The sequence below is a fragment of the Microcaecilia unicolor genome, chromosome 14 (genome assembly GCF_901765095.1).
Source record: "Microcaecilia unicolor chromosome 14, aMicUni1.1, whole genome shotgun sequence".
In the NCBI taxonomy this organism is placed as follows: domain Eukaryota; kingdom Metazoa; phylum Chordata; class Amphibia; order Gymnophiona; family Siphonopidae; genus Microcaecilia; species Microcaecilia unicolor.
Window position 1 is genome coordinate 30,160,103 of NC_044044.1, and position 13,815 is coordinate 30,173,917.

Consider the following 13,815-nt stretch of genomic DNA (forward strand, 5'->3'; position numbering starts at 1 on the left):
GATGGAGATTTTGCAACAGTCCAGGATTTCTGACCACCCCATCATGGTGCAATATGGGACTTGCACCACATATTTTTTTTGTGGGGGGGGGGGGAACAGATCTATTGATCATGCCACCCCATTTTCGATTAAATTTCACTGGCTACAGGCTCAGGCGAGAATTCAATTTAAGCTACTGATGTTTGTTGTCAAACTTTTGTATGGATTAGCTCCTGACTATCTCCATGATATGGTCCCTCGATCACTTTGTTCCATTCCGTAAGGTGAGGTTGAAGGTACCCCCAGTTTTGATGTGTCGAAACCATAGATCTTTAGTAGGAAGAGGTCCGGAGCTGTAGAACAAATCACCAAAAGATTTTTGACATGTTACCTTTTATTCTGTATTTAGGAGGGTGATTAAGGTTTATTTGTCCAATATTTGAAGGACCCTTGAGTATGGAGCAAGGAGTATTTGTACTGTATTTAAGTTAATGGCCAGGATCAGGCACTACAAATCCCACAATGCTTTGGGATGGAAATTCAAAACCAAAAAGTGTCCAGCCTGGAAGTGGGTAACTTAAGTACATAAGTAATGCCACACTGGGAAAAGACTAAGGGTCCATCGAGCCCAGCATCCTGTCCATAACAGCGGCCAATCCAAGCCAAGGGCACCTGGCAAGCTTCCCAAACGTACAAACATTCTATATATGTTATTCCTGGAATTATGGATTTTTCCCAAGTCCATTTAGTAGCGGTTTATGGACTTGTCCTTTAGGAAACCGTCTAACCCCTTTTTAAACTCCGCCAAGCTAACCGCCTTCACCACGTTCTCCGGCAACAAATTCCAGAGTTTAATTACTCATTGGGTGAAGAAACATTTTCAAGATTTGTTTTAAATTTCCTACACTGTAGTTTCATCGCATGCCCCCTAGTCCTAGTATTTTTGGAAAGTGTGAACAGACGCTTCACATCCACCTGTTCCACTCCACTCATTATTTTATATACCTCTATCATGTCTCCCCTCAGCCGTCTCTTCTCCAAGCTGAAAAGCCCTAGCCTCCTTAGTCTTTCTTCATAGGGAAGTCGTCCCATCCCCGCTATCATTTTAGTCGCCCTTTGCTGCACCTTTTCCAATTCCACTATATCTTTCTTGAGATGTGGCGACCAGAACTGAACACAATACTCAAGGTACGGTCGCACCATGGAGCGATACAACAGCATTATAACTTGGCAGCTTTGCATCTAAATTCAAAACAAAAACAATGAAAGGATTTTTTTCTCTCTCTCCATGTCTCCATGTCCCCTTTGTGATGCCTCACACCCCAATCCTGAACCCCTCCATCTCTGCAGAGAATGTGGTACTCACATTCTCCCCACCCCACTAGGTAACATGGGTTGAGATGGAGGAGAAGAACCAGAGGGAAAGGTGGAATGGGGTTGCTAACTGGCTCCAGAGTCATCCAGCAGGATTGATCCAGCCCTGGTTTTACCCTGCTGCACACTGGGACTGGTATTTCCAATTTCCCAATGGCATGCCCTAAGAAAAGCAAGACTGTAAATCCTTGCATGCAAGTAAGGTCAACCCAGGACCGCATATACCCTATGGGGGTGACTCAGGAGCTACTTGGAAACTCTAGAGGGGACATTTGGAGCAGGAGGGGAAACGGAGAGGAAATGAAGGCTGGAAGGAGGCCGTGGACAGGAACTTATAGGACAAGATGTATTTATTTAAATGTAGTTTTCTGCGTATGATAGGATTATTATTATTAACATTTGTATAGCGCTACCAGACGCACGCAGCACTGAACACCTGACATAGAGAGACAGACCCTGCTCAATAGAGCTTACAATCTAAAAATAATACAGACAGACAAGACAATTAAGGGCGAGGGAAGTACTGGGCGAGAAGGAACTAGGGGAGGGCAATTGAGTAGTGGCTAGGAGCCAAAACATTCCGTGTAGAATCTCCAATAGTAGCAACATTCCATGTTCCACTGCACTAACCACTAGGCTACTCCTCCACTAGCAACATTCCATGTAGAAGCCTGCCCTTGCAGATCACCAATGCGGCCGCGCAGCTCATCTGCAAGGGCAGGCTTCTACATGGATCGTTATTATTATTAACATTTGTATAGCGCTACCAGACGCACGCAGCGCTGAACACCTGACACAGAGAGACAGTCCCTGCTCAATAGAGCCTACAATCTAAAAATACAGACAGACAAGACAATTAAGGGTGAGGGAAGTACTGGGTGAGAAGGAACAAGGGGAGGGCAATTGAGTAGTGGTTAGGAGCCAAAACATTCCGTGTAGAATCTCCAATAGTAGCAACATTCCGTGTAGAATCTCCAATAGTAGCAACATTCCAGAATCTCAAATAGTAGCAACATCCCATGTTGCACTGCACTAACCACTAGGCTACTCCTCCACTAGCAACATTCCACGTAGAAGCCTGCCCTTGCAGATCACCAATGCGGCCGCGCAGGCTTCTGTTTCTGTGAGTCTGACGTCCTGTACGTGCAGGACGTCAGACTCACAGAAACAGAAGCCTGCGCAGCCGCGTTGCTCATCTGCAAGGGCAGGCTTCTACATGGAATGTTATTATTATTAACATTTGTATAGCGCTACCAGACGCACGCAGCGCTGAACACCTGACACAGAGAGACAGTCCCTGCTCGATAGAGCCTACAATCTAAAAATACAGACAGACAAGACAATTAAGGGCGAGGGAAGTACTGAGTGAGAAGGAACAAGGAGAAGGCAATTGAGTAGTGGCTAGGAGCCAAGAGCAGTGGTGAAAAGGTGGGTTTTCAGCATAGATTTGAAAACAGGTAGAGATGGAGCTAGACGTACAGGCTCAGGAAGTCTGTTCCAGGCATAAGGTGCCACGAGGGAAAAGGGACGAAGCCTGGAGTTAGCGGTGGAGGAGAAGGGGGACGACAAGAGAGATTTGAGGATTGAAAGGTATAAATGCTGTAGCATGTTGCACTTGCAGGATGTAAGATGATTTCTTTACAAAGAGAGGTGTGGTAGCCGTGTTAGTCCACTTTTAAAGGTAATCAATAGAAATAAACATTTGCTTATTTCCGATCTGACGAAGAAGGGCAACCTTCGAAAGCTAATCAAGAAATGTATTATGTCCAATAAAAAAAGGTATCATCTTATTTTCCTTTCCTTTCCAAGTTTTATTTTGTTTTATTTCTATTGATTACCTTTACAAACAGAAAAACAGAATGGCGTAATGATGGCGCACAGACCAGGGGCGTAGCCAGACAACAGAGTTTGGGTGGGCCTAGGCAAGAAGTAGGTGGGCTCCAAATGTTCTGCCCCACCTCCACCAAAAGACATCTCAGCTGCCAGGAAAATGCTTCTTTCCACCTTGGCAGTCTGAAAAGTGAACGTGCGCAGGTGCCAGTATGGTGGAGCGTTGCGTTTTCATTACCATCAGGGGGGAAGGTCTTCAGCTGGCAGAGCTTGGGATCTCCACCAGCTACCGCTAAGCGTGTGCTGCTGTTGGGTGGGCCCGAGCCCTAAGCGGATGGGCCCTGGCCCACCTGTGCCTACACCACTGGCACAGACAGTCAGGAGGAGCATCAAGACTGTGTGCAATGACAAGGACCAATCAGAGGATGGGATAGCATGAGGTCACGGGCGACCGACTCCCCTTGCTAGCTTGACAGCTCCCCCTAAGAGATGCAAGGTGCAACTGCAGGAAGATGAGCCCTGTCTGCACCATGGGAGAAATGCTGCAACGGGATTCCCTCCACTTAGCCGCCCTGTGTCGTGTGGTGAGACGCTGTTCTGCAGTGGCGTCTGAGCATCCCAGATTCCGTTATAAAATACTAGAATAAACCAATGGCTTACATTTCTGCAGTTACACCAGCCACAGAGCTGAATGCGACTGAGCACTATTCTGTAAGGCAGAGGCGTAGCTATGGGGGGGGGGGGGGCTGGTTGTCAATGCTGTGTAGGGCCACGACCCCTGAGGCCCATCCCGTACCGCCGCCTGTGGGGGACCATGGGGGTAATTCTCTATAGATCACCTAGTTAGCGCTGGGATGATGTGTGCTAAGCGCGGCATTTGCATTGCGCAACTGCTGTTACCGCATTTACACGCCAACTCAGTTGGCCAGCGTAACTGCGCAGTAATTGTGGGCATGCATGTAACTGCTAGTTTTCTATAAGACGTAGACCCCTCCCTCGATTAACTCAGGCCCCTCCCATGTCCACGCCTCCCTTGCAGTTGCATGCAATGGATTCTGCGTGCGCAATTTGTGGACTAGAGACTAATGGAAGTTACACACGTAAGCAAGTGAGGCCAATTACACCCAATAATTGGTCGTTAATGCCAATTAGCCTCTAATTATTAAATTACACATGCAGCTGACATTATTCTACATGATTAAATTTGGGCGTGCAAGTTTATAGAATTAGGATTGTGTCTAATACACAGTAGATGACGGCAGATAAAGACCTGTATGGTCCATCCAGTCTGCCCAACATGATAAACTCATCACCTAAGGCATGATGTGATATATCATATGTATATCTGATCTTGATTCGTTCTTGCCATTTTCAGGGCACAGACCGTAGAAGTCTGCCCAGCGCTGGCTTTCCTAATCTCTAAGCTTCTTTGGATCATGGAGTCCATGATCGGGTGTCTGGCATGCTGCAGATAACCGTACTGTATTCACTGTGAGACCATGCCTCCACCCCGAAATGGAGTTTATAGATGTCGCATTCTAGATGTCTAACTTTGATATTAAATCCGTCCTATGTCTGTTTCTCCTAGCGTTCTTGCAGTCCTGTGTCACTCCAGCCTAATCCAATGGCAGTTTATACCGGTTCCCACAGCAACGGTGGCTAATTAGATGTTTGGCTTAAGGGACCTACACAAAGGACGAAACATTCCAGACTTCCTTCCACCGAGCCTTCCCTGAGGAACAGGGTGAGAATGGAGACTTGCCCTCCACTAAGGCCCCTCCTAGCAGTGTCCACCTACAACATCTGCCCTTCAGCCATCTCCCAAAGAATTTGAGCCTGAACCCTGTCCCCGTCCCCACTTTACTTAGTAGGTTCCCTCAGCTCCATGTGTGATTGGGGTGAGGCTTCTGAGAAAGACAGGCTAACCTGACTCCAGGACTGTAAGATCACCAGACAGCTCCAGTATGGGGGCAGCCTAGGCCAGGCCTTAGCTTGACCTGGAGCATGCTGGGTCTTGTAGTTCTGCTTAGAATGATAAGTCCGATAAGTGTAATGGGGGCCTAACTATTCCCTGCCTTGACCTATCTGTAGCTGGTTCCCTGATTTGCTGGGGCTGAAGGTGACCCCGGGAAAGGTACTTACGTTATTGTTGGTGTCTGTGGCTATAAAATTAAATTCTCCTCCACAACCCTCTCCCCAAGCACACAAAAGGAGTGAAGGAGTGGCCTAGTGGTTAGAGCACCAGTCTTGCAATCCAGAGGTGGCCGGTTCAAATCCCACTGCTGCTCCTCGTGATCTTGGGCAAGTCACTTAACCCTCCATTGCCTCAGGTACAAACTTAGATTGTGAGCCCTCCTGGGACAGAGAAATATCCAGAGTACCTGAATGTAACTCACCTTGAGCTACTACTGAAAAAGCTGTGAGCAAAATCTAAATAAATAAAACAGATATTCAGGGTCCCTGGCAGCTGGCTGTTTCATCAATCTGCATTTTATGGACAAGCACACAGAACCCACACTGGAAAATAAACACACACATTTACTGGGCAAGTGGAAGTGCAGTGAACTAACACAACAACAGTGTGTTTGGCATTCTTGCCTTTCAGGTGCTCCATACAGGAAGGGGGGGGGTACATGAGAGAGCAATGGTGAGTCACGCAGGGCTGTGCAGGAGAGAGACCCAGGGCTATAGCTGAAGCAGGTTGAGCTAGTGCAGGTACTTTCTGGGGAGAAGGGGGTGACTTTAACTGCCCCAGATCAGAGTGGACTCCGTGGAGAGAGAGGCTGCATGATTTCAGCTCCCGGGGGCAGGAACCCTGAATTCAACGGTGTGTGGCTGGAGCTGGGGAACTAGCAGGAATTTGCAGTGGGGTTTTGGCGAAACTTGGCATCAGTCCAAGTGGGATGCAGTGGCCAAGCCTATGATTTTATTTTTTTTTACAGTACTTTGAACAACTGGTTAGCGTAGGAGTTAAGAGTCTCAGGAGGGACTTGTTTAAGAGGTAACGAACAGTTCTTTCAGGCCACACAATTTAAGTCAGTGCTCCAGGAAATCATAGGTTTCCCCTGGCAGCATGAGAAGTGAGGGCAGCTTGTGTTTCAAATGGATTTTCTCAGATTAAACATGATTTTAAGTGGGGGAGATATTTTAAGGAATCAGCGGGAAGATCTGAAGCTAACAGGACATGTGAAAGATGTTTGGGGATGTTGATAAAACCAGTCCGGAGGTGTGACAAGAAAGAAATGAAGGTTTGGGGGTATGTGAATTGGTTAGAAAGAACCAGGAAGGGATTATAAAATTGGACCATAGTTTAAGAAACAAGTACATGTATACAATATGTGAGCCTGCCATGAGTGGGAAAGTGCGGGGTACAAATGTAACAAAAAATAAAATAAAGTTGGTATTATTTACGTATTTGGGTTTTGCTAATTTGCTGACATCCTTTCAGTAGTGGCTCAAGGTGAGTTACATTCAGGAACACTAGGTTTTTGTTAACTTTTTATTCTGAAATAGTTTGAGAAGAGGGGTGCAGCATAGTGATGAGACAATTACTACTACTACTTATAATTTCTATAGCGCTACTAGACGTACGCAGCGCTGTAGACTTGAACATGAAGAGACAGTCCCTGCTCAACAGAGCTTACAGTCTAATTAGGACTATTAAGAGTAATGGGCAAGGAACTAGGGAGAGCGGAGTTCAAATCCCACCCCCAAACTGACAATCTTTGTGACCTTGACCAAGTCACATATCTCCCTGGTACTTCAGGTAGCGGGGACTCGTGGTGCCTGAAAAACATGTCATAGGCTGCCTTGCACTAAAATCAGAAAGACAGTCTAGAAATACAAGACATGAAGATTTCAAACTTGCTAGTCAACTGTGAACTCTTGAAATGATTTCATTGCTCAGAAATGATTGATACGTGTGGTTGAAAAAAAATAAGAGTTCAGCCACCCAGTCCGGAGCAGGGTATTATCACAGGACTAACTAGAATCCAATCTAATCTGTTGACAGAATTCGCAAGAGCCGCCATGTGAGAGACACTAGATGAACATTCAGGCCCTCATTTCACAAGCCACATCCCGTGTTTGATATGTGCATAACTGGCACTTAAATGTCCCCGTTCTATAAAGCTGGAATATGTACATATCAACCCAAAATGTGTGAAAATAGCAAAGGGGCGTGGTCTGGGTGTGACAAGTATTCCCCATTTCAGAAGGGGAGACTAAGGACCAGGGTTGCCAAATAAGATGAACCTTCTTCATCAACAGAGAAATCAAACCAAAAGGCCCTCTCCTCAAGTTATGTTTAATCATTGGTCCAAAATGAGTTGATTTTTGAAGTGGTCTGTGCAGGAATCAGTGTCAAGGTCATCCAAGTGTTAGACAAGCCAATATATCTATTATTTACCTATATCCTTCCCCAGATTCAACGCCGGTCTTAGCAATTGCGGGGCCCTGTGCAGACCAGTTCAGTGGGCCCCCCCCTGCCCACACCCACCACCATAAGCCACAATTTATCAGTTTAAAAGGAGGTTTAGAGCTCTCGGAACCCCACCTCACCCCGTACCTTGATATGCATCCTTAGTAGAGAGCAGAGGCAATTTTCATATCCCATCAGCTGCCGAGCCCAGAGCATCCTCGCTGCTGCGTCCCACTGATGTCACTTCCTGCTTCCGCAAGGGTGGGACGCAGCAGCTAGGAGGCTCTGGGCTCGGCAGCTGATGGGATATGAAAATTGCCTCTGCTCTCTACTAAAACATGGTGGATGCATATCAAGGTATGGGGTGAGGTGGGGTTTCGAGAGCTCTAAACCTCCTTTTGATAAATTATGGCTTATGTGGTGGGTGTGGGCGGGGCCTACTGAACTGGTCTGCACAGTGACAGGGCTCACTACTACTACTACTACTTATTTCTATAGCGCTAGCTGACAGGATATGAAAATCGCTGCCGCTGCTCTCCACTGAGATGTAGATGGGCATTAAGGTACGGAGCAGGGAGGTGTTCCAAGACAGGACAGAGATGCGGGGCCCCTAGGAGCACGAGGCCCTGTGCGACCGCCCCTGATCACACGATCTATCCACAAAGGTTTTTTTTTTATAATTCCAGTCACGGATGCAGCTCCACCTTCTAATCATATTTTTTCTGATAAAAATCAAAAGCATGCATCTTTAGCCTAGTCCTGAATCACATGAGCAGCTCTTAGAGATGGAAGAAAAGGAATTGGAATCCAGCCTCATGGCTTTTCTATGCCAAAGATACCTACACCAAAGCAGCCAAGTAGTTACCCAGTTCCAAGAGGAAGATTCCAAACCAGCCCTGGACTTCAGGCAACTCTATCCTGATGAATTATGGGGGCTGCAGCACTGATTTCAGTGAGTAGAATCAGGGACTACAGGTACCACACTGCCTTTGGGTTGCAAGTTCCGAACCTGGACTGGATACAAAGAGGCATATTTTCAAAGCACTTTGGGAGGCTAAGTTCCATAGGTTTCTATGGAACTTTGGGAGGCTATCAGGCTCATTTTCAAAGCACTTAGCCTCCCAAAGTTCCATAGAAACCTATGGAACTTAGCCTCCCAAAGTGCTTTGAAAATATGCCTCAAAGTCTACTACTACCTCCTGGAACTGGGGTACAACAACGTCCACCACAATGCAGATATCAAAGCTTACAGACCGCCCCCACCTCCCATTCCTCGGCGCTGATTGGCTCCCGCTGTCCATGACACCGCCTCCAAGATGGCGGCGCCCAATGTGAGCCGTCCGTACGGTGCAGACTGTGGTGCTCAGGGTGCCGCCATCTTGCGGAAGAGGTAGGAGGACGGCCGTGTCTGTGCGCCTACTCTGCCCCGGGAAAGGGAATGATGGCGATGTCCATGGCCGCTCTCGCTGGTAAGCCGAGCAAGGACGTGCTCAGGGACTGCTAGATAATAAAAGAGGGAAATAGAAGAATTGTGAGGATTTAAGAAATCTGTGACTGAGGAAGAGGACAGGAAGCATCAATACAAGGTTAAATCATAAGCAAAGGCTTCAGAGATAGAAGCCGGCTGTGGCTGAACTCAGTGAGCTCATAACAGCGTTTTATGACGTCACAGTAAAGATGTAGGCTCAGATATAAGGCATTAGGACGTCACAGTGCAACATGTACATGCCTTTATGACGTCACAGTGGTCCTGTATCAGGTATTAGTTATCAGGAAGTTAGTGCAACTTGACATTGCTTTTAAGACATCACAGTGGCACATTTTCAAGTGGTTTTGCAAATAATTGGCTGGCTCTTTTTTTTCTCCCCCCCCCCCCCCCTTACCCCAGGTCTACGGCCGACAGCAGGCATTGCCGTGCGGCACTTCTCTTGTGGCATTATTTATTGTGCAGGGAAGAACTGGCGAGTGAGGTGAGAGCAGATGTTTGTAACAGGGATAGCGGCCGGGTTTTAGCCAACAAAAAGAAAATTAAAAAAAAAAAAAAAAAAAACTAACAAAAGCGAAGTGAAAGGTAGCCAGGCTAATTTGTAGCTCCAAAATTAACAAAGAGGCTGGTGGCATCTTATAGACTAACCGATTTATTAAAGTGTGAGCTCAACCACTGAGTCACTTAACCCTCCATTGCCCCATGTAAGCCGCATTGAGCCTGCCATAATGGAGAGAATACCTTATCGCCTCTGAATCGCTCCATGGTGTGGCTGCACCTTGAATATGGTATGCAATTTTGGTTGGTGTATCTCAACAAATTCATAGTAGAATTAGAAAAGGCGTGGAAATGGGTGACCAAAATGATTAAGGGCCCTGATTACTAAACCGCATTATAGGCGCGTTAGCGTTTTTAACGCGTTAACCGTGTACGCGCCTACAATATCCCTATAGCCGTCTACATGGTTAGCGCACGCGTTAATTGTAGGTGCGTTAAAAACGCGCCTTAGTAAAAAAACAGAGCCCTAAGAGACTGAAACATAGGAAAAGCTAAAGAATTTGGAGATCTTTAGCTTGGAGTTTATTTTTGTAATACTAAATAAATAAATAGTTTACCTCTTTTTTTTTTTGTTTGTTTTTTTCTCTGTATCCCTCTTTCTGGCTCCTTTTCTCTTGTGTCACACGCTTGCCCTCTCTCTGGCTTCACCCCACCTCAGCCACGGTTTTGCTCCAAGCGACTCGGAGTATGGACCCCTCACAGACCTCCCTGACTGGTCCTTCGCAGGTATGTCGCCATCACTTGCTCCAGAACTCTTAAAGCTCTGACACCTCACGATGCCTCGAGGTTCTGGCGTGCGCAAAGGGTTACTTACGGTTACGAGGCCAAGGTAGTGGAGAGATGAGAAGTCTTTCATCACAGGCTTACAGCCTTTCCCATCCCACAGACACCCAGTTTCTGACATCCCTTTCTGCGGAGACAAGCAAGGGAGCTGCCGGCACGCTTCCTAGCGACGTCTCCCTACGGATCCAGCCTAAACAATTCTGCTTTCCAGCAGAGGACCCGTAGCTCATGTTCCTTTCCTTTGTTCTGTAGATGGGCGGCCCGGTATTCCCTGGAAGGGGCAGGTTCGAAGGAAGGAGCAGCGGGAGCAATTTGCGGTGAGTGTGTCAGAGATGCGATCCCGCTTGCATCGTTTCTGGGATTAGTGATAATAAATAGAAACAAGAAAATAAGATGATACTTTTTTTTAATTGGACTAACTTAATACATCTTTTGATTAGCTTTCAAAGGTAACCCTACAGTCAAATGATCCCAACATAAGAGAACCGGGCCCTGGGCCTGCTGGTACTGTTGCATAACAGATGTTTGGAGCTTTGTAACCTCCACAGTTTACTATAACATTGCTCATAAGTACATAAGTACATAAGTAGTGCCATACTGGGAAAGACCAAAGGTCCATCTAGCCCAGCATCCTGTCACCGACAGTGGCCAATCCAGGTCAAGGGCACCTGGCACGCTCCCCAAACGTAAAAACATTCCAGACAAGTTATACGTAAAAATGAGGAATTTTTCCAGTCCATTTAATAGCGGTCTATGGACTTGTCCTTTAGGAATCTATCTAACCCCTTTTTAAACTCCGTCAAGCTAACCGCCCGTACCACGTTCTCCGGCAATGAATTCCAGAGTCTAATTACACGTATAATATAGGGTGGGGGGGTTCTCAACCCAGTCCTTAGCCTTCACCCAGCCAGTCAGGTTTTCAGGATACTTGCAATGAATATGCATGAGATATATTTGTATACGATATATTTCCTGAAAATCTGAATGCCGGGGGGGGGGGGGGGGGGGTTAGACGGCCCCAGGTGCCATCATAGCAGGGGCGCCACCCAGCAGCAGCACAGCAGCGATGTGGCTAGCGGGGGTCCCCAAGCCCCTCCAGCTGAAAACTCCCAGCATCTCTTCCCCCCCCCCCCCCCCCCCCCTACTCAAAGCACACCTGGGCTTAGTTTCATATTTATTTGTTACATTTATATAGTACCGGAGAGGCGTTACAGACTCCGGTGTAAACAAACACAAAGTGATGTTGTGGTAAGATAAAGTTCATGTGGCACAGCCACACTAGGGAATCGTACAACGGAAGAGTTGTATTATAGTAACATAGTAGATGACGGCAGAAAAAGACCTGTAAAGTCCACCCAGTCTGCCCAACAAGATAAACTCATATGTGCTGCTTTATGTGTATACCTGACTTTGATTTGTATCTGCCATTTTCAGGGCGTAGACCGTAGAAGTCTGCCCAGCACTAGCCCCGCCTCCCACCACCGGCTCTGCCACCCAATTTCCACTTAGCTTCTAATGTCCGTTACGTTCTTTAGTTTTGTTGTGTTGCAGAGATCAGGCATTTATGTTGGATCGGTAGGGTATGCCTTTTTAAACAGGTTAGTTTTTAGTGTTCTCCGGATGTGCGCAGCGCTGTGTACGTCTAGTAGCGCTGTAGAAATGATAATATAAAGGTGATATAGTGACTGGAGAGGGGTAACTAAGCCCAAAACAACGGTGATTGCAAGAAGGCACAGATTAGCCTGTACGGAGCAATGATCACCTCTGCAAATAGCATTAAACTAGTGAAAGGGCTTGGGACCCTCAGTGGTAGAAGGACTTCAGTAAGCAACACCAGATCTTTAAAGCTACCTTGCTGGGCTTATTAAAGAATTTAATGGGGCTTGACTTGAAGTGGAGCCAGATGAGGAGTGGAAGATAATTGGACCTTAGGCCCCCGCAGATTTAACCCTGTCCCCCCTGCTTTCACCCCCCCTGCTGCCGACCCTCCCCTGCCACATTCGACTGCCGCCGCCAACCCCCCCCCCCCCCCCCCCCCCCGGGCGCTGCCACCAGGTACCTTTGCTGGCGGGGGTCCCTAACCCCTGCCAGCCGAAGTCCTCTTCAGCGCCTGTCTCGTTGCTGATCTGGATTCTGTTTCTGTGAGTCTTGCACGTTCTTACGTGCAGGACGTCAGGACTCACAGAAACATAATCCAGATCAGCAAACGTGCTGGACTCAGAGACTGGCGCTGAAGCGGACTTCGGCTGGCAGGTGTTGGGGACCCTCGCCTGCAAAAGGTACCTGGTGGGGGAGAGTTGGCGGCGGTGGGAGGGGGTTTGAAAGGGATGGGGAAGGGGCGCCGCCGCGGAGGGTGGGTCAAAATTGGTGGGGGGGGGGGACAGTGGCGTCAGGGTGGGGGCTAAAATGTGCCCCCTCACCTCGGGCTCTGGACCCCCCTCCCGCTGAAGTCTGGCTGTGCCCCTGATACAAAGTGATGGAAGCTGTCACTGGGGTGAATTTTAGGCATAGGGGGGTGAATGTGGAGGGAAATGATGGGGGGGGGGGACTGGGTAGAAGACATATGGGAAGGGGAACTGGTTTAGAGGGTACATATGGAAATTTTCTATGCTGACAAGCTTTAACCGCACAGACTGGCTGGGGCGTCATTTACTGTGATACTAGGAAAGGTGCAGTTCTGTGTTTTCTATATCCTTAACTTTTTGTCCCGGTTGCTCCGTAGCGCCGTGTGGTTATGCTGAACAAGGAGATGGCTCATGGAATAAGAGTCTGGGAGGAAGCCCAGCATCAGACAATTGCGCAGCAGGAAGAAACGAGAAGGCATCGCCTGAAAGAAAAGGGAGCGATACTCCGACGCAAAGACAAAGAATAAAAAAAAAAGAAAAAAAAATCCCTTCTCGTTGCTGAGTCTGTGCTTTTTTTTCTGAACCTCTTTTCAGCATCTGCACTTGCCTCTTCCTAGTTCTGTTTCCCAGCAGCATGATCCCTCCCCCCACTCCCCCCTGGACTGTGGTAAGACCGTTTCCTACACTATGACTGAAAGAAGGCAAGGAAAGACAAGGTCTGTTTATCCTCTCAACCTGTCCGACAGCTGACACCGCTAGAGGTTAGGGACACGATGTGACCAAAAATTGGTTGGCCATGAGAATCCTGTCTAGGCCCGTCCTCTCCCCCTACCTCACCTTGATGGTGCAGCCTACCCCTAACTTCCAGCAGCCGTGTGTCCCCTCCAGGTCTGCCCTCTTAAAGACACAGGAGCTTGTGAGCTGGCAGCTAGGATGATTTTAGGGGTCCCAAGGTTTAAACATGCAATGCCACTGTTGAACAATTGCATTGGTTACCTATAACATATCAAGTACAAGCCAAAGTTTTATCTATAATTCAC

General features: G+C 47.6%; 1 protein-coding gene across 1 annotated transcript; it reads left to right on the forward strand.

The window, feature by feature from the left end:
• Positions 1-8,967: 8,967 nt before the first annotated feature.
• On the forward strand, positions 8,968-13,321 carry MRPL52 (mitochondrial ribosomal protein L52). Its single transcript, XM_030187717.1, has 5 exons — positions 8,968-9,072; positions 9,492-9,573; positions 10,306-10,373; positions 10,683-10,747; positions 13,153-13,321. Exons 1-5 carry the CDS (start codon positions 9,042-9,044, stop codon positions 13,300-13,302), a joined length of 396 nt encoding a protein of 131 aa, XP_030043577.1. The 5' UTR covers positions 8,968-9,041; the 3' UTR covers positions 13,303-13,321.
• Positions 13,322-13,815: the final 494 nt, after the last annotated feature.

Bases quoted from the DNA above. Each gene is read 5' to 3' on its own strand.
- MRPL52 (XM_030187717.1), top strand. From the start codon at position 9,042: ATGATGGCGATGTCCATGGCCGCTCTCGCTG. The intron at 9,073-9,491 runs GTAAGCCGAGCA...CCCTTACCCCAG, and splicing joins GTCCATGGCCGCTCTCGCTG to GTCTACGGCCGACAGCAGGC. The intron at 9,574-10,305 runs GTGAGAGCAGAT...ACCCCACCTCAG, and splicing joins GGGAAGAACTGGCGAGTGAG to CCACGGTTTTGCTCCAAGCG.